General features: G+C 41.6%; 1 protein-coding gene across 2 annotated transcripts in view; it reads left to right on the forward strand.

The window, feature by feature from the left end:
* The first annotated feature begins 12,699 nt into the window (after positions 1 to 12,699).
* Positions 12,700 to 27,414, forward strand: part of LOC108707234 (multiple C2 and transmembrane domain-containing protein 1) — a 359,140-nt gene continuing 344,425 nt past the window's right edge. For both annotated transcript variants that reach the window (XM_041580463.1, XM_018244369.2), the window contains exon 1: positions 12,700 to 13,685. In XM_041580463.1, coding sequence (XP_041436397.1) covers positions 13,059 to 13,685 — 627 coding nt within the window. In that variant the 5' untranslated portion in view covers positions 12,700 to 13,058. The remainder of the gene's footprint in view (positions 13,686 to 27,414) is intronic.

A 27,414-nucleotide genomic window follows, 5' to 3' on the forward strand; every position in this document is an offset into this window, starting at 1 on the left:
TGTGTGGAGGGCAGTGACATCTATGAAGTGCTGAATATAAAGTGAAAGTTATTGATTGCCCCACCTCTATGCCTCAAGCATAATAGTAATATTTGATTGACAGCTCAGATATTTAAACACCTTTATAACAGGTATGAATTCTTTAATGAAAAAAAGAATTTGGGTTCCATGTTTAATTTGCAAATTACTTTTATTATACAGCTTTTTTTGTCTAGATCACAGGTTCTACTTTAAGTGCCGATCCTGAACTTGCTTCATGTCCCTGTGTACAGAATGTAGAATGGGCTGACTTCCAGCTATGCAGCAAACCAGATGAACATGTGTCTATGGGTCTATGATGGAGACGGGCCCATAGGTTCCAACTTGTTGTTTGTACACACCAAGTAGTTGTGGAGTATCCTGGGAAACCTGAAAGAAAGCTTCACATCCACAGTCAAATATTTATTCAGTCAATATACAAGAGCAATTCAGCTACTCAAAAACCAACCAAATATAAACCAATACAGATCCCAGAATGTGAGGGCATCTTATATTTGTCAGAATAAGTCCTTATTGCTTAAAAGGATGATGTAGGGTGACACATGATGCATCACACACTGCAGTTATTACACACTTGAGTAGCTCTAGCTATAATGTCAATCAAACTCTTGTGAGTTATGCACTAAATATAAACAACTCCTCAGTTCTACAAGAGTTGTATACACTCTCCTTAAAAGAAAAAAATTAACACAGGGGGATCGGATCAATTCGGTTTTCCGAAGTCGCCCGAAGTTTCCTCGTGACGCAACTTCGGGAGACTTGGGAAAACGATGCGATCCAAGTGCCATCCCGCCGGCGAGTCACATTCTAGCTGGCGGGAAGACATTTCGGGGAGATTAGTCACCCGAAGAAGAGGAGATTTGTCACTGGGCGACTAATCTCACCGGAACGCTGCGTGTGCCACTATCCTAAGTGTGAAGAGGAATTAGGTTTAGCAAACACTCAGAACTGGATCATCCCTAAATGACCTGGAGCTTAGGACAGTAAAGTTCTGTGAATTCCATATTCTTTCTATGACAATTTAATTCAAATAACTTTTTTACTTTGGTTTTACTTTATCAGACTTTCCACCTGTAGGAGGAGCACCCAGAGTAAATCCACAAAACCACAGATAAAACATACAAGCTTCATGCTGGTAGGGCCTTGGCCTGTGTTTTATATATTTAAGAAATGGAAAAAATGTTGAACTTAAATGTTAAACCAGGGGTCCCCAACCCACCGGGCCGTGGCATTGCACACTGCAGTGGATGCCGGCTAACCAATTTGAATGATGCAGTTGCACCCCCCCCGGTCCTTGCAAAAGATTTTGGCCTTACAGCGGTCCCTGGTCCAAAAAAGGTTTGGGACCACTGCTTTAGCCTGATTCATCAGTTTATCTGGTGTTCCAACTGGCCTCCCTTCTTTGTATATAAGGTATGGGACCTGTTATCCAGAATGCTTGGGACCTGGGGTTTTCCTTAAATTGGATCTCCATACCTTAAGTCAGCTAAAAATCATTTAATCTTTAAGCCCAATAGGAGGTACAAGGTACTGTTTTATTATTACAGAGAAAAAGGAAATAATAATAACAAAAATATATCATTTAATTAAAATAAAGTCTATGGGAGATGGCTTTCCTGTAATTTGAAGCTTTCTGATTAACAGGTTTCTGGATAATGGATGCCATACCTGTATTATAATTAGGGATGCACCGAATCCAGGATTCGGTTTGAGATTTGGCCAGGATTCAGCCTTTTTCAGCAGGATTCGGATTCAGCCGAATCCTTCTGCCCGGCCAAACCGAATCCGAATGTACATATGCAAATTAGGGGAGGGAAATCGTGTGACTTTTTGTCACAAAACAAGGAAGTAAAAAATGTTTTCCCCTTACCACCCCTAATTTGCATATGCAAATTAGGATTCAGACTCGGTTCGGTATTCGGCCGAATCTTTCGCGAAGGATTCGGGGGTTCGGCCGAATCCAAAGTAGTGGATTTGGCGCATCCCTAATTATAATTATTATAATGCACAAAAGCCGTGTATAGCCTGTAAATTATAGTAAATAGTATATAAACAGTGCAGAGTGATGTCATCGGTTATAATCAAAGCTTAGTGATGTAATGTCTGTCACATGACTGAAATGTGTGTAATGTATCCTCTGTTGTAAAACGTCAAGATATTAGAAGTCACCATAGAGTTCCTCGATAACTTATCCTTATATCTGCAATGGGGGCACATTTTCACTATATTATTTTGTATGCCATTTACATCACTGCCAGGTTGCCACAGAAACAGCCACAAAAAGTCTAGCAATCAGATAGCAGTTGACTGCCCAGACTGCAGTACAGAAATTAAATAATTCAATAAGACTAAGGGGTTGGAGGAGTGTTTCAACTAGGCTGGGGGGGTGGGTGAGATAAAGAATTATGGGGAAGCTAGGGTAGACTGGGCAGTGGGATTAGTAAGGGGTCATGGGGGAGGAGTGAGGGGGGCATACAGTTTACCAGCTAAGGAGGTCCCTATTTTACAAGGAAAACAGAATAATGCTAATTTAACATATAATTCTCCACTAATTAATGCAAATTTCAAAAGTAAATGTAGTAACCTACGCTGTATGCTGGCAAATCCACGGAGTTTGACAGGTAAAATGGGAGACCTAGAATTAATTGCATGCTCTAAAAATTATGATATAATTGGTATCACTGACCTGGTGGGATGAAACATGTGACTGGACTTTGAATTTAAATGAAGGGACAGAGGGATTAAAAAGGGTGGAGGAGTGTGTTTGTATGTGAAGCCTGAATTAAAGCCATGCGCTAAAGAAATAACAATAGCTGGCACTGGTGAGGGAGTGGAATCCCTCTGGGTAGAGATTTTGACTGGGCAAAAGGTTACAAAGAGAATTACCATTGGTGTATGCTATAAACCACCTCGTATAAGTGTCGAGTATGAAGCCCAGCTACTCTTGCAGATACAAGCGGCTTCACAGCTGGGTCAAGTTGTTGCTATGGGTGACTTCAATTATCCAGACATTGACTGGGGTAATGGTGTTGCTAAGACAGAAAAAGCTAGTAGGTTTGTAAATATGCTGAATGACAACTTTTTATTCCAGCTCGTTCAAGAACCTACTAGGAATAACTCTCTTTTGGACCTTGTAATAACTAACAATACTGAACTCATCTCTAACATTTGTGTGGGTGAGCATTTAGGGAATAGTGATCATAACATGGTCTCCTTTGAGATTCTGTTGCAGAAGCAATTCTATAAGGGAGTAACTAAAACACTAAATTTCAGACGTGCAAACTTTGACATTATAAGGGCATCTCTGCAACATATTAAGTGGGAAATGCTTTTAAGTCTTTAAAATGCTGCTTAATAAATATACTTGTCAGTATATTCCACTTGTAAGCAAGGAACGTCGTTGCAAAGCAAAACCTTTTTGGTTCAATAGAAGTGTTGGTGTTGAGGTGGGTAAGAAAAGACGTGCTCTTAAGGCTTTCAATTTAGCTGGGACAGCTGAATCATTTATAAGGTACAAGGAGGCCAATAAATCATGCAAGAAGCTATAAGGCAAGCTAAAATTGATATAGAAAAGGATATTGCAGCAAGCAGTAAAAAGAATCCAAAATTATTTTTTAAATATGTTAATAGTAAAAAAATTAAGCAGGAAGGGGTGGGATCTTTACTATCGGAGGGGGTCAGCTTGTTGATGAAAACAAAATAAAAGCGCAGATTCTGAACTCATATTTTTCGTCTGTCTACACAAATGAGGAACCAGTTAATGAACGTTTCCTTCTTAATAGTCCCAATTCTAGTAATACAACTAATGATGCATGGTTCACCCATGAGGAAATTCAAAAGAGACTAGAACATGTTAAGATTAACAAAGGTCCGGGGCCAGATGGTATTCATCCCAGGGTACTTAGCGAGCTTAGCTCTGTGATTGCCAAACCTCTTTACTTAATTTTTCAGAATTCATTGAGATCTGGCATAGTGCCGAGAGACTGGCGAATTGCTAATGTGGTGGCGCTATTCAAAAAACAATCCCGTTCTCAGCCTCAAAACTATAGGCCAGTTAATCTGACGTCAGTGGTAGGAAAGCTTTTCGAAGGGTTAATAAAGGATAAGATACTGGACTTTATAGCAAATCATAGTATGTGCCAGCATGGTTTTATGCATAATAGAGCATGTCAGACTAACTTAATTTCTTTTTATGAGAAGGTAAGTAGAGACCTCGATTCTGGGATGGCAGTGAATGTGATTTACTTAGACTTTGCTAAAGCATTTGATACAGTGCCACACAGAAGGTTACTGGTTAAATTAAGGAATGTTGGCCTGGAACATAGTATTTGTACCTGGATAGAGAACTGGCTAAAAGATAGACTACAAAGAGTGGTGGTAAATGGAGCATTTTCTAATTGGACCAGTGTTGTTAGTGGAGTACCGCAGGGCTCTGTACTGGGTCCCTTGCTTTTCAACTTGTTTATTAATGACCTGGAGGTGGGCATTGAAAGTACTGTTTCTATTTTTGCAGATGATACTAAATTGTGCAGAACTATAGGTTCCATGCAGGATGCTGCCACTTTGCAGTGTGATTTGTCTAAGTTGGGAAACTGGGCAGCAAACTGGAAAATGAGGTTCAATGTTGATAAATGCAAGGTTATGCACTTTGGCAAAAATAATATAAATGCAAGTTATACACTAAATGGCAGTGTGTTGGGAGTTTCCTTAAATGAGAGGGATCTAGGGGTCTTTGTAGATAACACGTTGTCTAATTCTGGGCAGTGTCATTCTGTGGCTACTAAAGTAAATAAAGTTCTGTCTTGCATAAAAAAGGGCATTAACTCAAGGGATGAAAACATAATTATGCCTCTTTATAGGTCCCTGGTGAGGCCTCATCTGGAGTAGGCAGTACAGTTTTGGACTCCAGTCCTTTAGGAATATAAATGAGCTGGAGAGAGTGCAACTAAATTGGTTAGAGGGAGGGAAGACTTAAATTATGAGGGTAGACTGTCAAGGTTGGGGTTGTTTTCTCTGGAAAAAAGGCGCTTGCGAGGGGACATGATTACACTTTACAAGTACATTAGAGGACCTTATAGACAAATAGCAGGGGACCTTTTTACCCATAAAGTGGATCACCGTACCAGAGGCCACCCCTTCAGACTAGAAGAAAAGAACTTTCATTTGAAGCAATGTAGGAGGTTCCTCACAGTCAGGACAGTGAGGTTGTGGAATGCACTGCCGGGTGATGATGTGATGGCTGATTCAGTTAATGCCTTTAAAGTGGACCCGTCACCCAGACATAAAATCTGTATAATAAAAGTCCTTCTTAAGTTAAATATGAAATCCAATTTCTTTTTTTTATTAAAGCATTCGTAGGTGTTGTAAACTCATTTAAAAATATCAGCTGTCAATCAAGTATTGCCTACCCCACCTCTATGCCTAGGCATAGAGGCGGGGCAAGCAATTACTTTCACTTTCCATTCAGCACTTCCTAGATGTCACCGCTCTCCCTACATTCCCCCCAGCTCTCTTAACGATTTAATTGTGTAACCAGGGCATGGGGATGGACATTGGGTCCCTGTCCCCTGGTGCACAAACAAGATTCTGAGATGATACAAGGCTTGCCTTAATAACAGTGTCTACAAAATGGCTCCTGCCTGGATGCTAATTATGAATTGTTGACTGATGGAAAACAATCCTATATAATAAAGTTGAAGTGTCTCTGCGTCCAGTCCCTGTGTCCGTGGGATTGGGCTACTGCGCATGTGCCCCACGGACCATCTCTGGCGAATTTTCTACATATGTTCTAGCGAACGTTAATTTAACGGGCTTAATGTCTAGTATTCAAATAATTTATGTGTAAATAAAGTTCATTTTGCTTGACTAATGTGATAAAATAGGATTTGGATAATTTTGTTTGGGTGACGGGTCCCCTTTAAGAATGGCTTGGATGATTTCTTGGACAGACATAATATCAAAGGCTATTGTGATACTAAACTCTATAGTTAGTATAGGTGTGGGTATGTGAAAGTATGGAGGGGTGTGTGTATGGATGCTGGGTTTTCATTTGGTGGGGTTGAACTTGATGGACTTTGACCCAATTTAACTATGTAACTATACTGAAGTGTTAGCAGAACAACAATATTTTTGTGTTCTCCTTCCAACGCCTCTAGGCATTTGTCATGCTTGTTTCTATAGCAGGAGCTTTATATATATATATATATATGTATGTTTTATTTATAAGTGTTGACATATCACACAGCACTAAAAGTACATTGTTCACATCAGCTCCTATCGCAGTGGAGGTTGTATTCTAATTTCCTGCTCCAGTGCATGCAAATACACACACAAACACACACACAAGGGCCAGTTCCACCACAAACCTGTAGGTTTGGAGCATGGAAAGAAGTCAGTATAAATATAAATATGCAGTATAAAACTTACAGAAAACATAAATTACATAGTACAGGTATGGGACCTGTTATCCAAAATGCTCTGGAGTTTTCCTGATAAAAGAAAGACCTTAAGTCTACTAGAAAATCATTTCAACATAAAAAAATTAAATAGGTTTCAATAAGGATTAATTATATATTAGTTGGGATTAAGTACAATGTACTGTTTTATTATTACCGAGAAAAGGGAAATGATTATAAAAAATTTAGATTAAATTAAATTTAATTACATTTAGATTATTTGGATAAAATGGAGTATATGGGTGACAGCCTTTCAGTAATTCAGAGGTTTCTGAATAATGGGTTTCCAGATAACAGATCCCATACCTGTACATATGTTACAAAAAATTATTAAGGATTTAAGAACAAGGAAACCTGATCTCACTGTCACTGAGAGACTACAAGAAAGAAAATCAAGAGGTTTAATAAGCAAAGAGAACATTTCTAATAGGACATGGACAATTTTATGTCTATGGGAGATGAACTTTGCGTAATTTGGAGCTTACTGGATAACTGGGTTCCGGATAACAGGTCCCATACCTGTAAGCACATCGGAACTAAACTCAGGGCCAATGTTAATCTCTGTACTACCATAAAACTAACAGGCCCTTGTATCTCTTAGGCTCCAGGATTTTGGTGATAACTTTTTTTTATAATATTCATTTAGGGGTGTCATTCAAAAGGAAAATTCCATGTTCTGAATAATAAAAGGCACATTTGAGCATACATAGGCATATTATACTTCTGTTTGCTCCATGTTATTGCTTCATGTCTGACAAGGGATCAGAATCCACATACAGTCTGACAAGGGGTGGAATGCACCACATACTAGAGTCCTGCATCGGGTTGGGTACCTGCGGAATACCCGACACCTGGCAGGATTGTGGGCGGAAAATCTTAACCTAACCTTAATGCGGGTCGGTTTTCGGTCACAACCCCCCTATTCCCTGTGACCCCCTCATCGGATGTAGGAGCGCCAGTTGATCGTTGCCTCTTGTGTGAGTCTCGCGAGAGCGTGTGTGTTACTGTGCTGTGATGTCACGATGCACGGCCACACAGCGCAAGGCGCACGCCGCTACTAACAACTAACAACGTCACTCACTGATTTCTTGGCGCATGCGTGGGGCTGTGCATGCCTGTGGCTGTGTGTGTCTGTGCTGTGTGTGTCTGACTGTGCCATTTTCACACTGACTCCCCAACATGCCCGCCTACAGCTAGGTCTAGCAGGCAGCACCACTACCAACACGGCACCACCACTCTGTCTGTGTCTGTAACAGTCTGGCTGGCGCAGCGCACACTCAGCCTCACAGACACAGAGAATCATTCTGCGCACAGTGCACACAATTCAAGCCTCTTTCTCCATTTTATTTTGTTTCCTTTTAAAATGTCCTTTTTTAAATGTAATTGTCTTACAATAGTAATTTTTGAAATTCCTCCAATAGGGGGCGCTGCAGACCGACATCCCTGCGGTTCGGGTGCGGGTAGCGGGAGCATGCGGGTCGAATTGCGGGTTGCGGTTCCGGGTCCAGGAAGCAAGTATGCGGGTTGGGTGCGGGTAGCGGTTCCGTGTGGGTCAAATTGCGGGTTGTGGGTATGGGTCCCAAAAAATGGACCCGCGCAGGACTCTACCACATACAGTCTGACAATGGGTGGAATGCCACCACAAAGGGGCAGATTTACATACGGTCGAATATCGAGGGTTAATTAACCCTCGATATTGGACTGCCGAATGTTAATCCTTTGACTTCGAATATTGAAGTCGAAGGATTTACCGCAAATATTTCGATCGAACAAACAAAAACTACTAGGAAACAGAAGGCAAGAGAAAGAGAGAAAGGATATAGCTCGTATACACACGCTACAAGTGTTATTGCTATATATGTGATTCCTAATGGAAGAACAATAGTTTGTTTTATAAACAGTTGTCGTCTGAAAGCTTTCGACATCACTAATCTCACATAGAAACTGTTTAAATTGAAATATTGCCCTGGGTCACTCAAGCCTAAATGAAACAAATGAAGTCTTGCTGAAACTCACTGATTAGGTTGTTCTGCAAACAGTTCTCAGTGAGACAAATGAATGAGGAACATAAACACAGGTGTTGCAAGGCAGCCTCTAGACGCACATCCTTTTTATTCTCATCACAAATTACATTAAATGGGTCTGGAGTGAGTCGACTGGAAAATGGAACAGCAAGGAGAAATCTCAAAAGCATTCACTTTATTAGCTGAAGGAAACATACAGAGCCATTCTGACCTTCTTTTAGATGATTATTTCCCAAAGCATGGGCCTCTTCAAAATATAGAGATATATATATATATATATATATATATATATATATATATATATATATATATATATATATATATATATATATATATATATATAAAAGATAAAAGACCTCTCAGTGGCCTTTCTCAAAGTTTTTGAAACGTTAGTCTTTTAGTTAATAAAACATTTTTTATTTTGTTTAAGACCTGAGAGTGCAGACCTCCTTTGTGGGATAGATATTCTAAATTTTGGATACTGCACCCAGGCATGTTTGAACATGTATCGAGAGTGCCGTTATTATATATATTATATTTATCCTTGAAAAAGGTCCCAGAGAGGACCGAAACGTTGGAGATGAATTTGTGAATAAAGCACATTGATTGAGTGCGGGTCCATTTACTGGAATATATTATAAAGCCTTGACCAACGCACCACCATCTACACTTTAAATCCGGAAAGAGTGCGCTCACTGTACTGACATAATATTATACTGTATATATATATATATAAGACCTTTCTCAAGGATGAGAATCCTTGAGAAAGGTCCCCAGGAGGGACCGAAACGTCGGATTGTGATGTGAAAATAAAAGCGATCACTTTGAAATGAAAATGAGAGTGCGGATCCTCCATTACTTATTCCTTAAACATTGATCGAGCACCTCGAATTAACCATTGTGAGAGGTGCGGGCACTCCAGCAAAAGTTTATATATATATATATATATATTTACTGGAATATATTATAAAGCCTTGACCAACGCACCACCATCTACACTTTAAATCCGGAAAGAGTGCGCTCACTGTACTGACATAATAATATACTATATATATATATATATATATATATATATATATATATATATATATATATATATATATATATATATATATATATATATATATATATATATACAAACAAACAATAAACAAGGGAAAGTTGTGCTCACCACTAATTTTTAAAACCATTAGGCGGGGGTGCAATGAGGCTGTGACCACAAAATACATATAAACAAATATAAGAGTCCTCTGCACTCAACCCATTATCAATATATTTAAGACAGAGACATTTTGTGCATACTGCTACTGAAAAATGCCTTACCCTTTAAACAACACAGGGATTGTTTGTCCATATATTGCAATATATTTAAGCTGGCCAACTACGTCATAGTCATAGTTAGTTACATAGTTACATAGTTACATAGTTACATAGTTATCCCATATCTGGCCAGAATTCTGTTGCTTTATTATACAGCGGGTTGCAGCGGGATATGCATATTAACTATTGGCCTGGGTGATTGTCATAGGTTTGGGAATTGCTTAAAAGGATATGTAAACATTTAAAATAAGTCAATGTCAAATTGATGAGAGTGCAATTTACATTCATTTTTTTTTTTAATTCCAAGATATTAAAGGATACATGTACTGTTAATATGAATTAATTTTGCGACAACAGTGCCACCTGCTGGCCAGTTTCTGATTAGGGCTGCCACCTTTTAATGGAAGGAAAGACAGCAGGAAGGTGGGCGGCAATGTCACTGGGTGGTGCTGTGATGTCACATGTGCATGGTAGTGATATCATGGGGCTGGACTGTGACATGATGATTGGCGACTGTTTTTTATTTCGGTTTGTGACCACCATTCATGTTTTAAGACATGGTCTTAAAAATTCTGGTGTGCTTTAAATGGGTGTGGTTAACAAGGGGGAGTGGTCAATACTGACTTCCATTATCGGCCCTCCCCCACATGGGCTAAAATAATTCCAGCCTTCACTACCACAGAAGATGGAAATAACAGAGTTGGGGTGTTGCCTACGAGTCTAGGTTCATAACTAACATAACTGCTGTGGCACCCCAGCATTACACTACACCATAATCCATGATGGCAACAGCTGATCTAACCCTTTCGAATGATGTATGCACCATTATGAAGTGGTTGCTTAATTACAGATTTTATTCTAACTCTTCTAACTAATTATTCTAACTCTTTAGTGAAGCGTCTAATTACTAGGGCTCATGAAGCCCTTATTTTTTATCAGGTGCTAAATGCAGTTGCAACTCCTGTTGCAGATTTGCTCATTCGTTGGCTCTGAAACAGGGCCGGAACTATGGGTAGGCAGAAGAGGCAGCTGCCTAGGGTGCAACTTTTGAGGGGTGCTGGGCAAGTACCTCTTCTGCCTACCCCTAGACTGGACCAGACTCTTGCGCCCACAAAAGATGCTGCCACACGATGCATCCGCGCATGTATGTGAGAGAACCATAGCCACGAATGCGTACGAGAGAGCGCTGCAGATGTGCATGCGTGCGAGACGGAGATGGGGGGTGAGCAGGCCACAGATACTATCTGTGGATTTGCCTGGTCTCCTTCCATTACATGTTCGGCCTCCTGCAATATCGCTGGGCTAAGGTGAATTGTACTCAGTCCTGGATTTGTGGAGAGGCCACTAAGGCCCGGGCGTAGGGTGGCAGGATTTTAGGGGACGGCATGCTGCCCAACCACACCCACATTGGTTCAAAAACACTGGTAATGCCAGGAGATACAATACTTTTTTTAATTTCCTCTGTGCCAATCCTCAATCTTTTTGCACAGGTGATACAATAGCTTTTAAAATTTACGTTTTTTACATTTTTTACATTTCCTGTGCACCAATCCCCATTGCTTCGGTCCCGAAGATGAAAATTTGAGCAAATAAAAGGGAGGAGACGGGGCTACGAACGACAGTGGGCCTAGGGGCGCCCGCTATGTAAATCCAACCCTGATTGTACTCAGTGTCGGAATGGCCCACCAAGATACCAGGAAAACTCCAGGTGTCAGGGGGTTCTCAGTGTTACACATTTGGCCTATTTCATGGCCATTCACTCTTGCTATGAGAACAAAGAGTTGGAGTAATAGATTAGAGTATGTAAAGAAAAGAGACGAGGAGAATAGAGGTTGAGTGAGAGGAAGAAGAATAGAATAATAGTACTGAGAGTGGGCTCCTGGTCTAAGGTTTTTGGGGGGCCCTGGTGTCCTAATCCGACACTGATTGTGCTTCTCTCACCTGCAGGAGTCGGTGGGAGGGAACGGGGCCGCCATCAGGGGGTCACAGGGGGGACAGTTGTCCCGGGCCTGCAGGGTTTTGTGTCTAAGGGGGGTCCGGCCATGCTTCACTTACTTGATTAGCCGGGCCCCCCTGCTTTCAGCGTGCTGCACAGCAACTCTCTGCATGGAAGCTTTTCTTCTGTTAATATTTCCTGTAACCTCATTGGTCCTTTAAGAATAAGTCCAATTGGGATTGGATGCCCTTATCCAATCCCTGTACAGCTTTACTGGGACTTCGAGGGTACAGGAAATCTTAATAGAAAAAAAGCTGACAGTTGACAGAGTTGCTGTGCAGCACGCTGAAAGCAGGGGGGGGGGCGGCGGCTAATCAAGTAAGTGAAACATGGCCGCCGCCCCCCTTAGTCACAAAATCCTGGCAAGCAAGTTTTTTAAAAAATTTGGGGGGATCTGGCCAATTTTTTTTTACTTGCAGGGGGGCCCCTGATCATCAAGGGGCTTTCTATAACTTGTGGGGGGCCAGGCCATTAATTTTTTTTTTACTTGCAGGTGGGCCCTGCCACAAATGTTTTTTTTTAAAAAAAAACTTTCATGGGGGGCCCTGGCGCCAATGTTTTTTTTTTTAACTTATAGAGGGGCCCTGATGACCAATTATTTTTTTTAACTTGTAGGAGGGCTCTAATCACCAATTTTTTTAAAAAAAAATTTATGGGGGGCCTGGTACCACAGTTTTTTTTAACTTATAAGGGGGGGCCTGACCATCAATAGTTTTTTATAACTTGTGTGTGTGGGGTTACATTTTTTAGCCCTGATGTTAGCCCTGATGTTTGTGGATCTGGGTGGGGCTTGGGGTCTGGGGTGGGCGGGGCACAGGGGGCCCTGAAAATAAAGAAAGTGTGTGAGTAGAAGAAAGTGAGAGAAGTGAGTAGCGGGAGGTGTCGGGCAGTGACAATACGGAGCATAGTGTGAGGGGGGAGCGCTAATAATGAGTGTTACAATAAGGCAAGTAGCTGCCGGATATACAGCTCATAGTGTGCTCAGTCCTCTCAGCCGATGATATTGCACAAAAAACAGCCGCAAGCGCCCGACTGGGTTCGCTCAGAGCCGACCCGGAGATTTATACAAATATCGCGCCCCCAGGACCCCGCAGTGATTCCCTTCTCCTCCCCCTCACGCCCCCCTCCGGCTGCACTTGGTCCTGGGCTCGGCTGAAGCCCCCAAACTGCTTCTCCTCCTGTTGCTTCAGCTCCCGGCCCCGCTCAGCGAGGAGGAGGCGGGAGATGGAGCAGGTGCCGGAGGACTCGAGCCCCCCTTCTTCGCTCCAGAGTCGGCTGTGGAAGAGTCTGCAGCTCGGGAAGGCACGTAGTAAAAGTAATAGTAATAGTAACAGTAGTGGAAGCAGCGGCAGGACGGGAGGAGAGCGTCGCAGTGCAGTTACACCGTGTCATTCCCCGCAGCCCGCACGGAACAAGGATTTAGCAGCTCAGGCGCCGATGCTCGAGGAGGTCGTACCCGGCATGATCCGCTGGAGCGGACTGAAGCGGAGGGAGCAGATGCTGGATCGGGTATTCTCGTCTTCCCAGCCGAACCTCTGCTGCTCCGTCGCCGAATCTCTGCCGCCCAGCGCCCCCTGCAGCAGCCCCGGCAGTATCAGCAGCACCCCCGAGCCTGGCTCTGCCCTCCGCCGCCTCAAGGATCACCTTCTGCCGCACAATCGGGGCACCCAGGCGAGGGACAAGGATGGAGAAGGGCAGCAGCACAAATCTCCCACCCCAGGGAAAGGAAACCGTGTGTCCCAGCAGAAGATCTCCCCTCTGCCCGCCACTGACTGTCTGCAACCCGCCCTGCTGCAATCCCTCAGCACCAAGGACAGCGACCCCGCCAGCAGCAAAGCGAGAGGCTCCACGGTGAGTGGGACAGACCCCCGTTATAACCGCAGCCCCCCCCCCCCAGATTACAGACTCGGCCCTGGGGATCCAGCAAAGCAAATACGAGTTTGCAGCAAAGCCAAAAATGTGAGTTCCTTCAAGAATAGATCAATCAGCAAATAAAAAAAATACAAACAGTTTATTAGGAAATATTAGGTCATGGCCTGTTGGGAGTAAATGCCCAACCAGCACCAAACGTGTTAGGCCATGTCTTAATATTTACTAATAAACTATTTGTATTTTTTTGACTTGCTGATTGATCTATTCTTGAAGGAACTCACATTTTTGGCTTTGTTGTTATATATACGCACCCTTGGACTGGGGTGAGCTGCATGTCCTCCCAATTACATTCTATTTTTGAAATTGTATTTACTTCATTAGTATACTAGTATATTAGTGCTCATATAGTTTGGATCCACCATTTCCTTTTGCAAATACGAGTTTGCACCCAGTGTCGGACTGGCCCACCGGGACACCAGGAGTTCGGAATGGCCCACAGGGATACCAGGAAAACTCCCGCTGGGCCCAGGTGTCAGTGGGCCTCTTGCTTTAACCATTTAGCCTATTTCATGGTCATTCCCTATTTCTTTATTGGGGGAAATGCTTATTAATGGAAGAGTATAGTAAGTAGATATAAAAGACTAGGAGAATAAACAGGTTGAGTGAGGAGAAGAGGAATAATAGTTTGGAAAGTGGGTCCATGGTCTAAAGGTTTTCTGGTGGGCCCCTGGCATCCCAGTCTGAAACTGTTTGCACCCACTTCTCTGCCCCACTGATGTGCAAGCTGCTCTATTCAGCACTGCAAAGGAACACTGCTCCCACTCTCCAGCAAACTAAAGCTGTGCCCCTGCCACTGCCCCACTTCCACCACCCCAAAATTTCATTGCACAATTCACGAAACAGCAAAAAATTAGTGAAAAATTAGTGAAACTTGAAAATTGATGCCCCCCAATAGTGTTGACGCTCAGTGATTTTGACGCGAGCGGCTTTTTGGACGCGCGCCAAACTTCCGCAGGAGTTTCGCGAATTTATTCGCCGGCAGCGAAACATGGAAATTCTCCGCAAATCCGTGTCAGGCGAATTTATTCGCCCATCACTTGTCCAGTTCCTTAATGTCAAGGCAGGGAATTGGACAGTATCAATTTTTCAAAGTGGAGATCGATGTTAATTTCTGTACCCTAATGTGAGTTTTATTATGTGCATTCTCCCCTACTATTCATGCAAACTCCTAGCAACTCCAAAACAGGCGTGGGACCTGTTATCCAGAATGCTTGGGATCTGGATCTCCATAACATTAGACCACTAAAATATAATTTAAGCATTAATTAAACAAAATATCTTTGTTTATGAATTAAAATTATATCTTATATCTTTGGGATCAAGTACAAAGTACTGTTTTATTGTTACAGAGAAAAAGGAAAACATTTTTAAAAAAAATTGGATTATTTGATTGTAAAGGAGTCTATGGCGATGGCCTTTCTGTAATTCAGCACTTTCTGGATAACAGGTTTCCGAATGATGGATCCCATACCTGTATATTTTGTCACCTGTTCGCTTTATTCCTGCGAGTTACTCTGTATGGCCAAAAGTATGCCGACATCTCCCTGTCCAAAATCTTGTTTGCGATCCCAAGGCTATAAATGATGTTGTTCTGGCATTTGATATTATAACAATCAATACTTGTTGGGACGGTTGCCACTAGATGTTGGAATATTGTTGCTGCTGGGATTTGCTTCCATTCCAGCCAAAGTGAAGTTGCACACTGATATTGATTGATATGCCCAGCTTGCTCTTGGAGTTACAGTATAATTCATCCCAGTTGAGCCGAGCCTCTGTCCAGGCCAATAAAGTTCTTCCAATCCCATCTCTGCAACTGTATCTGTACAGCAGGGCCACCATCAGAAATCACGGAGCCCCTTACAACAACACTTTCTGAGCTGCCTGGTCCCTGCCCACCCAAACCCCAAGCCCCACCCCAGATCCTGCCCACCCAATACAACAGTAAAAAGGCCACACAGACATCAGCACTAAAAACGGTAAACCCCCCCCACACACAAGTTATAAAAAGCCATTGGTGGTCAGGACCCCCTTATAAGTTAAAAAAAAACATTGGCAACCAGGGTCCCACATAAATTAAAAAGAAAAACATTTGTGGCCATGATACAGCGATGCGAAATATGTTGGCGCTATATAAATATATGTTAAAATGCCCCCCCCTAGAAGTTGAAAAGAAATATTGGTGGTCAGGGGCCCCATAGAATATTTTAAAAATAATTGGTGACCAGGGGATTAATAAAATTAAAAAAAAAACACATTGGTGTTCAGTGGAACTTACCTTAGGTTCCTTTTGTGGCATCGGATCTTTATGCGGCTTGAAGCTTCACCTTCCTCTCCTTTTGTGGCTTTGGGTCTTTTTCGCAGCTTCAGGACTTCAACTTTGGGTCTTTTTGAAGCTTTGGCTCAGTTCATGGCTTCGGGTCTTCGGGACTTCGGATCTTTGGTAGTTCGGCACATGACTTCTGCACTGTCAAGGGGGCCTGGCTAATTCAAAATGTGCAGCACAGCTGGGCCCCCTTTAGGCCCAGTACAAATATAACCCCTGATGGCCGCCCTTCTGTACAGTTCACTCTTTGAGAACAGGGGCATCATCATACTGGAACAGGAAAGAGCCTTCTCCAAACTGTCCTGTCCCCTTTAATGTAGGAAGCTTAGAACTGTCAATAATGTCATTGCACACTGCAGCCTTATGGTTTGCTGTAAGAAAAAAAAAACAAGGACCCTAACCCAAACTATGAAACACATTTCTAGACTACTACTACCCCAACTATTTCAACTCCATCATGCATTTAGGTTGTCATTGCAATAGCAAGTTCTCGTCCACCCACCAAATCAGACCAGTCTACTAGATTGTGAATCATGGGCATTGCACATGGCAACGATATCCTTGTGTGTGACTGCCCACAATAAAAAACTCATTGTTTTGATAAATAGTTCTTGTGTTAAGGTTGATGTCAGGAACAGGTTGGAACTCAACAGTGTGTGTTACAGCTGAGGACATTACATTTTAGAATGGACTGTCTGGTATTTTTGGGCCATGTAATGTGACCCTATACTTTTGCCCCAATACTTTTGTAGAATGGCCACAAGTTGAACCTAACAATTTTTATAAATCCCCCCCTCAAAAATGCCCCCTCCATTTTCACTAATTCAGCCCTGTGCAGGGTATTGTATGCTAGGTCTACTCAGCAGGATGGACTCCTTCCTTTCTTATCTTCCTTGCCAAGGTGGGGTATACTTTACTGCCCAGAACTTTCTATGTCTAAAAGTAACATCATTCACAATCTAAGACCAAAATCTTGTAATAGGTTTGGTATTCATGTTTTTTCATTTTCAACACTGACCTAGGTCTACAGTAAGCTAACAATGGTTCATGGTCAATTCAGGTAGAAGAGCTAAGCAAACTGTCTTTTTTTTCTGATCATCTGGGCATTGGAGAGATTTAACCTGCCACTGTGACAAACAGTATGGCTGCTCCCACTCAACTGTTCTTACTTGAACATCTTATTAGATAATTATTGAATATGAACCATAGTTCTGTAAAGGGTATAACAGTCCCAGCAAAGAAATTGGATGTGCACAAGTCAAAGAGATGCAGGAGACTGATCATTCCATTATTGATCCTTAGAGTAGCTGTTGGCCGAGCTTAGTCATATTTATTGGTTCTAGGAAAAGGTATTTCATTCGGACTTCTTTATGACCTATTTATCCACAGGAGGAGGTTACAGATTTGTAAATTGACATGTGCATTGGTTGACAACTCGCCACAATGATTTAAATCAGTTGTTGAGGTCTGATGGGGATATTTGCTCTCCTGACTGTTTATAGTAATTGGTATCATTGGGAATTAATGAAAGCAATTCTTTATGGCAATATCATTTTGTTTTTCTATTTAAGTGTTAAGAGAGTTAATATTTTGGAAACATTTATCACGCTACATGCCAACATTTGTACTTTCCTTTGGGACCCCTGGGGTCATGTGTGACTTGTTGAGTTTGCAGTAGCATCAAGGTTTTAAAACAAGTGGCGACAAAGTTAAATAGAAACTGCAAAATATGACTGAGCAGCAGGAGGTACCCTATCAACAAGGCAATGTATGCAAGTAGGTAAGTACATGAGTTTAAACTTATGTAAACACACAAAAAAGAGAGAACACTATGCAGTAATTATAGACTGCTATGGAGCAGTGGAGTCTGGAATTCTGAAGTCCAAAGCCTTTCCCATCACTTGACTGGTGGCTGTGCCTGCCTTCAGATCTATTGGGAAGACTTTGCAAGTTGCTCTAAGTGGTTTATAATAGTAGACTGTAAATTACCTCCACTGAATCTACGTATTAGGATGAACGTGGGCGTATAAGTGTTGCAGTAGTAATGTAAGGGCCAAATGTCATGCTGTTGCAGAAGTGAAGAAATAACAATAACCTTCCTTTGAGCTCAGGAGATTCCCTTTGTATTGAATTAATCCAAGAGACTTCTGTCAGAACTTCCTGTGAAGGGGAAATATTTGTGTGTGTGTGTGTTCAGAATGTTAGTAGTACACCGTTGCCTTTCAGAATACAAATATGAGTAAACAGCTTTTTCGTTCCTCACCCACCTGAGGCTGTGAATGACTTTTACGCAAGTTTGCTTATTTAAAAAGCACCTGGGTCTAGATACACTTGCACCACATCGGCCGGTCTGCTGGAAAGTGGTAAGTACAGGGCTCTGTTGTGGCCTGTGCCACTGGAACTCCCTAATTGACATATGTGAATGAGGTGCTAGTAAGAGTAAGGGAAGAGAGTAGGAGGGGGGTGTGCCGTCACTGTTGGCCCATCATGAATACAGCGTTGCTGAATACAAGCAGGGCTGTAACCCAGGCCTCCGATCTGCATGTTGGCATGCACAGACCTGGGGAATTCCAGAATTCCAAGGATTAAATATACACCAAATGGGAGTATGACAGCTCAAGGCATTTTTTGCACATAGAGCTGGACTCTAGTAGTCATAGTGGCAGTCTTTCAGTATAAATTATCCAGTAGCACAATATTACAAAATATATTTTTCATCAAAAGGCTGTATTTTTATGTTAACAATGAATTGTTTCATGTATTATATTTGTATCACATCAAACTGTTTCCCTTTAATGTATAATTATGTGTTAAGTGGAGACCATAAGCAATCTGGGCTAAAAATGCCTTGGATTTTGTGTCCTGATTTGGAGCATCAATAGTTCTGTGCTGTAACTTTTTGCAAAGTGGAAGCGCTCTGTTAATATCTTAAAATATTTAGCATCTGGGATCTTAAGTGTTTTATTTAGAACATTAATGGTTATGGTCTGGCCATTGTAGCTTCTGCTTTATAATTTCATTGTGTATTCATCCTTCCATTAAAAAAATCAAATCTATTTTTTCTAAACCTGATCACACTCACAGGACAACTTAATAGATATTCTTTATTTAAGGCAAAAGGTACCCTTGCATTAAGTAGGGAATATTTTATTATTTACATCCTTAGAGAGTACAGTATAATGTCATTACATTGACCCAGGATGATGGAGAGTTTTGAAGTCCAAAACAAAAGCATGTGAGGTATTCCAGAATAAGAAGCAAAGCTGAATCTGTACCTGAAAGAAGAAGGGACCAACCCCCAGAGTGGTAACGGTAAATCATAGTGACTTTCATTAGTCTACTACTAATAACACTATAGATATATGGATGCTCACGTTTATTTGGTTTTCTATGTAGATCTCTTTCTTTAATAAAAAATACAATAAACTAATATTATCGCTAGACTTTATTTCAGTGTGAGGGTTGTAAGCAGTACCAGACCGATGGTTCTATTGCAGTAAATATTCAGTTGTATTTATAGAAGAAGGTCCACATGTGACAAGCAAATAAGCAAAAGAAAAGTTAAAGGATTCAAAGGACAGAAGCCAATGTGCTGTGTCAATTTAGTTTTAATGAGGGACAAAATATGCACAAACCTCTGCAGAATAGTACAACAAGGCAGGAAAACCAGTCCAGATTCAGGCCAAAAGTCAAGGGCAGGCGCTAAACAAATAGATGAGGGACAGGCCGAAGGTTGGGACGGGCAGGGTACATGCAAGGTAAAAAACAACCCCAGGTCAATACCGGGAGATCCAAAAATCAGAGGGAACAGATTAGAACAGAGCAGGAAACAGGACAAGATTCCCGGATTCAGGGACAGGAGCAGAAACAGGAACTGAACAGGTTCAAGAACAGAAACACGATCAGGATTTCACAAGGCTTGTAGTCAGCAGTAGGGCCAATAATCCAGCACAGGGGTGTCTGGGAATCAGGCTTAAATAGCCCTTAAAGAGCAATTGCCCTTAGCTAGACAGAAGGCGTGTACTAGGGAAGGCTGACCTGGAGGCAGCAAAGCAAAAGGCATCTTATCAGAGCCAGGCCACCACCTCACCACCTCACCACCTCACCACCTCCTGTGGCTCAAGCAGGAGGAGTAGTGCCTGGAATACAACAGGTCCCTGGTTCAAAACCAGGGAGTTCCTAACAAGGTATTAAACAAAATCCTTTCCCCTCTTGGGACCCAACTAGACACAGTTTAAGTGACTTTGCTAAAGCCGTCCAGTTTCTTACCTTATTTGCCTTTTACAACTCAGCAGACTTCTAATACGACACTCTCTACTCACAGCTAGCTAGGACACTAACTAGTCACTTCACTCCACTCTGTTCTCTGGACCCTTCGGATCACTTATGAAGTGAAAAAGGGATTTGGGTAGTATGACTTTAAATTTCCCGTAGGCCATTGTCAACTTTTCAGCACTAATTAATTGCATAGTAAGGCAACCAAATTATCACGAGCTGTGTCATTTTCTTTATCTTTTTGACATTTATCTGAGATGTCAGGCAGTCAACACTTTACACTCAAAGACAGGGACACCAGAGCATCAATTCACTCCAAGGCTCACAGAGAAGTAGCACTAACTGTAGGCAGGAGCTCAAGTGCTAGGTGTAAAGACTCAAAGGGGTGGAATATAGAACTTGTACCTCTGTCCATAGTAAATTAGCTCTTATACATTTGCCATACCTGCAAATGGTGTTGCATTTAGGTCATGCCTTTGGCAGTCATTCCTAGATAAGGCCATGGATTTGCCACAAACACCTATTTGCTACCAATTGTTTCTAAATATGTGCCATGAACTTTGTTTTAGAAAATTATAGCTTGACTCGTATTGCTTTCTCTCTCCTCACCAGAGCCCACCAGTTAGCATATAGCAGAGCCTAAAGTGAATGTTCCTGACCTGCATATCTCTTCACCGGAAGAGCACAAACAAGAGTATTAATAGACAGTGCTCCACTCCAGGCATGATAATTAGGATCTAACAGTCAAGATTTGACTGTCAAGTACAAAGGCTTTTAGTCATACAGAGTGAAAAGTAAGTCTGAGAGTATATCATTTATTAAGGCACAGAGGTTGAAGAAATCAAAAACAACCATGGTTAAAGAGGGACAAGCAATATCATCAAAAAAAAACAAACACTGATTTATTTCTAGTATCCAGGCTGTGCTCACAGGAATGTCTTGATATGAACAGCTCAATTCTTTCACCCTTGTTCCTCCATTGGATCTAATTCCTATGTGCTGAGAATAAGCATTGCTATTTCAGAATCATTATACCCCGAGGCTGAAATTGCATGTGTCACTTTTTTTCAACACAGATTTAACACATTTTTATTGTATTGATTGTGTAATTAGACAAATGCCATAGAGAAGGAAAAAAGCAGTTGATGTTGAGGTGGGTGGGCTTTGACAGATGTTGCCAAGGGATATTTACCCAGTGGTGCATCCTGGGAAGGATCAGTTCCATCCAAAGCACAATGCAGAGGAACATGATATCAAACAGGAGCACGTTATTCACACATTAGGGGGGTTATTTACCATATTTTACCAGAAACAAACTAGAACTAACTCCCATCCATGAATTTGCCTAATTCACTAATAATTAAACTCAAAAAATCATATCATATTAAGGTTTTAAGCCTATAAATTCAAAAAATTTTAGTTTTTATAAACATCTGCTTAAACACCTACAAATAAATCAATAAAATACCTAGAATTTATTGACTTTTCTAGCAGAAACTAGCGACAAACACCGCAACATTCCCGAAGGTTAAGAACATATTCAAATGGTTAAAGGGACAGCTTCCATTGACTTTTACATGAATTCAACTGGTTTTAGATAAAGTATTTTCAGATTTGGACTTTTAGCAGCTTTAGGGGATAATAAATTGCAAAAAATGGTCAATGGCTTCAAGTTTTAATAAATAACCCCATACGATTTGGAGAGTTCACTCTGGTTTCTTCATTTTTTTATGCATGTAAATATCGGTGTGGGGGCTATTCTAGGCTCTATATTTGGCACACAGTAGTGCTATACCATGTATGTATCATTAGGAAAGAGTACAAAACAAACCGGTTCGATTTAAATGAACTAATAAAAAATATATAATTCACTGAAATGTCGTTCATCATTTCGAAATCCTGTTAAAATGTGTTGTGATTGTTTAAAACATAATTACCCACTTTACCATAATACCTTTTGTTTTAATTAGGAAATAAGTATGTTTTTTTGTAATTTCCTGCACTAAGCAGGGTAAAGAAAAAGTAAAGCAAAAATTTTAAAAAATCAGCAGTCCACTACACGGGCGTTTTCGGCGCGATCCAACGCGCTGCGCAAAAAAGCAGGTGTCAAGTCGGATGCGTCAGAAATAAGGTAAGATATACAAATGTCCGATGAAGTTGCAGCGTTGATCCGACGCGTCACGACCGTTGGATGCAGACCCAGTAAGCGTCGTCTGTATCCGACAGTCGTGTTGCGGCGGATCAGTGCTGCGAGACCATCAGAGAATGCTATTACTTACCTTATTTCTGTCGCATCCGACTTGAGTCCTGCGTTTTTGCGCAGCGCGTCGGATCGCTCCAAAAACGCCTGTGTAGTCCTACCCTTAGAGCCTAACAGACTGCAGCTGGGGCAAGAGATGGTTCTGTTTATACAGAAGGCTTTTCAGTGGACTGGTGATTTGTTTTAACATGCTCATAAGAACATCTTTTTAGCGAATCTCTGGCAGGACAGAGAAGAAGGGTAGATCCATGAATTGGTGCCACTACTGGGTGGTGACATAAAGGTGGGGGGAGCAGACCTGGATTTATGGAAAGACCCGGGCCTAGGGCTGAATTTCAGGGGCTGCATGCCACCCAGCCGCATCAAAATACGAGCTCTGGAGAAAATCTCCCACGTCTCCAGTGCAGTTGTACACGTGCATGTAAAGGAAGTGGATGGGTAGTAAGGGGAGGAGATGGGAAAGGAAAAGAGAGGGGACGGGGCGGAGAAGGAGACAGTGGTGGGGGACAGGGAGAAGAAGGAGATGGGAGGAGGAGAAACGAAAAAGAAAAGAGACGGTGGGTGAGCCTGTATTGGGAATCCTGCCTTGGCTGGCAGAAATGTAATGGAGGCAGTTGAAGTGGGGGTTTGGTAGGCAGGGTGGACTGATAGAGAGTCCAGGAAAATGAAGGCTGTTCTGGCAGTGGGGATTGAGACAGGCTGGGAGTGAAATAACAGGCAATTGCAAATTCAGCAGCAAGTACAGCATACCTCCCAACTTTTGAAAAATTAAAAGAGGGACAATTAGATCTGACGCATTACATGCAATGAACATTTTTTGACTATCCTCATTTTATGGCCACACCCCCTAATTACCATGTAAATTTTAGAAAATCTGGCAGGTTATGAACTTTGAACACATTTCTGGGAGTTCTAGGGCCATCTTTAATGTTTTATAACAGTTTTGCAAATAAAGGAAATTGCCCTGTGAGTTGCTGTGAGTCACAGTTCTCCCAAGACACTTGTTTATCTTAAATATTTACAATTATATCTTTGCTTATTTTAAATAGTTACAATTGTATCTAAATGCAGGTGTTGAGTATTCTGGACTCTGCCAAAAAACCCTCTTATTTAATTAAGTTTCAGAAACTTTGTATCTTTTTCTGTTTCTGGTGTCATTGCAGGAGATCAAAGAGAAACTCTGGACTTTTTATTAAAAATCTGGGACTGCAGGCTGAGCTGTCAGAAAAAATGTCCTGCAGAAAAGGGGACAGTTAGGGGGCATGCATTGTCAGTAGCCCTGACTGGTAGCAGTGCCCCTGGTGAACTACCAACCAAATCACAACCAAGAAGTAGAACAGTTTGCTTATTTTAAATAGTTACAATTGTATCTAAGTGCAGGTGTTGAGTATTCTGGTCTCTCTAACAAAAAAAACTTCTTATTTAGTTAAGTTTCAGAAATTTGTATCTTTTTCTGTTTCTTGTGTCAGCACAGGAGATTAAAGAGAAACTCTGGACTTTTTATTAGAAATCTGGAACTGCAGGCTAAGCTGTCAAAAAAAAAATGTCCTGCAGAAAAGGGGACAGTTGGGGGTCATGCATTGCCAGTAGCCCTGACTGGTACCACGACACTGGTGAAATACCAACCTAATCACAACCAAGAAGTAGAACAGTTTGAAATCTTGCCCTTTTTGGCCAAACATACATATAAAACAATAATCAAAAAGTACATTCCGAACACCCTATTCGTTAAACTAATGTGCGGGAAAAAAACCTTTAAGCAGAGTGACAGCACTGCCCTCTGCAATGGATTTTTAATCCGGTGCAAGGTGCACAGTTTACCAATACCCTGGATATAAATGCATGTAAAAGATCACTAGGGGGTGCTATATTGCACTTCAGTTGGGGCCTTAAATAAATGACCACTGTGATCTCATAGACCGAGAATGTTATGGAGAATCCCTACTGTGAGAAATGTCATTTTGCATTTGGAAATAAAGGTAAAACTATATTTTACCTTGGAAAGAAATACAAAATTAAGTCCTAAATTATGCACTCTTATTAAATTATGCACTGAGAATTAAGGCATAACATGTTCTGTTTTATGTTTTAAGAACCTTTGTCAATGAGCAGGAAAACTAATCACTAACAGATTTCTTCTAGGAAGACTGTCATTAATAAAATTTCATTAAATTGAACTGTAATCAATTCATAGATATTGGTTCTTTATTAGGGATGTAGCGAACGTCGGAAAAAAAGTTCGCGAACATATTCGCGAACTTGCGTCAAAAAATGCGAACGGTTCGCGAACGTCGCAAACCCCATAGACTTCAATGGGAAGGCGAATTTTAAAAGCTAGAAAAGACATTTCTGGCCAGAAAAATGATTTTAAAGTTGTTTAAAGGGTGCAACGACCTGGACAGTGGCATGCCAGAGGGGGATCAAGGGCAAAAATGTATCTGAAAAATACATTGTTGACACAGCGCTGCGTTTTGTGCTGTAAAGGGCAGAAATCACACTACGTCACTCAGGTGATGTTTCTGGACACGGAATGTGAAAAAGCTCACACAGCTAGGTGGCACTTGGTTAAAGACTGGGCAAACAATGCCTGCAAGGGCAACGTATACAGTAGTGGATATGGAATATATTATTGCTGCTGTCAAAACATCACTCAGGTGATGTTTACGGACACGGAATTATTATTGTTATTTAGACAGAATGTGAAAAAGCTCACACAGCTAGGTGGCACTTGCATACCTCCCAACTGTCCCTCTTTTGACCACTCAACCCCCTGTCCCTCTTTTGTACTGGAAAGTCCCTCTTTTCTCTGCACTGAACAGCCAGAAAAAAAACAGTTTCTAACTTAATTGGCTTTTGGCAGAGAGCTCAGAACAGCTAACAGGTGCAAATAAGATACTTTGTAACAATTTTGACTCTGGTTGGTGCTGGTGGTGGTGAACTACTAGGAGGAGCAGCACACCAGTCCCTCTTTTCTCTGCACTGAACAGCCAGAAAAAAACCAGTTTCTAACTTAATTAGCTTTTGGCAGAGAGCTCAGAACAGCTAACAGGTGCAAATAAGATACTTTGTAACAATTTTGACTCTGGTTGGTGCTGGTAGTGGTGAACTACTAGGAGGAGCAGCACACCAGTCCCACTCCCCAACACAGCTAGACTAATAGCACTGGGCTCTTATAGTAGCAAAGTAAAAAAACAAAAAAGAAAATAAAAGCAGTCCTTACAAGGACTATTGGATTATTACAGCAGTCAGCAGATGAGATCAGAAGCAGTGCCCACAGCAGGCAGCTACATACAGAGCACTGCAGTAGAAGGTAGATTACTAGTCAGCAAAGCTAACTAACCTAAACTCACTGTCCCTCAAATCCCTGCAGAGTTCTGTCCCTACAATACAGAGCAGTATCAAGTAGATTACTAGCCAGCAAAGTTACTATCAACTGTCCCTCAAATCACTAAACAGCTCTCTCCCTACACTAGCTCTTCCAAGCACACACAGGCAGAATGAAAAAACGCTGCAGGGCTTCAGTTTATATATGGAAGGGGAGTGGTCCAGGGGGTGTGGGGGTGGTCCAGGAGGGAGAGCTTCCTGATTGGCTGCCATGTATCTGCTGGTCTGGGGTGAGAGGGCAAAAAAAAGCGCCAGGTAAGGCGAACCCAAAATGGCGAACGTCGCGCGACGTTCGCGAACTTGCGGCGGACGCGAACAGCCGATGTTCGCGCGAACAAGTTCGCCGGCGAACAGTCCGCGACATCCCTATTCTTTATTTCTTACAGGTGTTTGATTGATTTGCGAGTTCTTTGGCGTTAGAGTCCTAAGCACCTACTATTCTTGAAAATGAGCAGTATATAAAGGCATTGTGCAGGTGCAAGACACATGGAGCAGTGTATTCAGTTGAAAGGAACTGTCACCCACTTGTCGCACATCAGACAGGTTTATTAAAGTGGAGGGGAGCAATATATATATATATATATATATATATATATATTAGAAACCATCTATGATTTTTGTTGGATACCTAGCAGGATTGTTAAGTGTATGAATGCCTTTAGGCCTAGATGGGTATTCAGTCTCTTGTAATATAAAGCATCCAGGGTAACCTCCAGCGGACTCCTTGGTGTGATATTTGTGCGTTCCTCAACCAAACATTTTTTACAACAGACTCATGCTGTGTCATTGACAGATTCCTGCTGGTCCAGCTGACGGTTTCCCTTTAAATGTTTAAATCAACCAATCTTCAAGTGAACCCAAAGCTGGAAAGCTCTTTAGTCTGTCCACTTCCCCTTCGGTCTCCTTGTTGTTCAGAAATGTTGCATAAACCACAATCACTAGCATAGCAAGGTTTTAGGCTACTCCCAGCATTGCTGGATGTGTGAAGATTTGTACTATCTGTCTTCTGAATACACAGAACTGTAATCGACAGGAGTATTGGGAGACTGCCAAATAGACAGAAGGAGGTTAATCTATGAAGGAGTCATAGATACTTGCTGTTTGTTCTTGCATTTTGGTCAGGCTATTCCACCACTTCTGTTAATAACAAAAAAATAACTGTTTCTGTCCTGTTATTCCATCATAGAGAGTTCTGTATCACACATGTGCTTAAATTCTGCTAATAAGCTGCTGTATACATCCTGATTCAGATTGTACACAACACACTTACAGACAGAAAGGGAAGTGCAACAGATACATATTAGCACATTCAACCCCTCTTTTACAGAGTCATACATACATGGGTGTTTTTCCGATCAAAACATTCTTTATGACTAAAGAAAACAGGTGGCACTAATTTGTGCATC

The sequence above is a fragment of the Xenopus laevis genome, chromosome 1S (genome assembly GCF_017654675.1).
Source record: "Xenopus laevis strain J_2021 chromosome 1S, Xenopus_laevis_v10.1, whole genome shotgun sequence".
Classification (NCBI taxonomy): Eukaryota; Metazoa; Chordata; class Amphibia; order Anura; family Pipidae; genus Xenopus; species Xenopus laevis.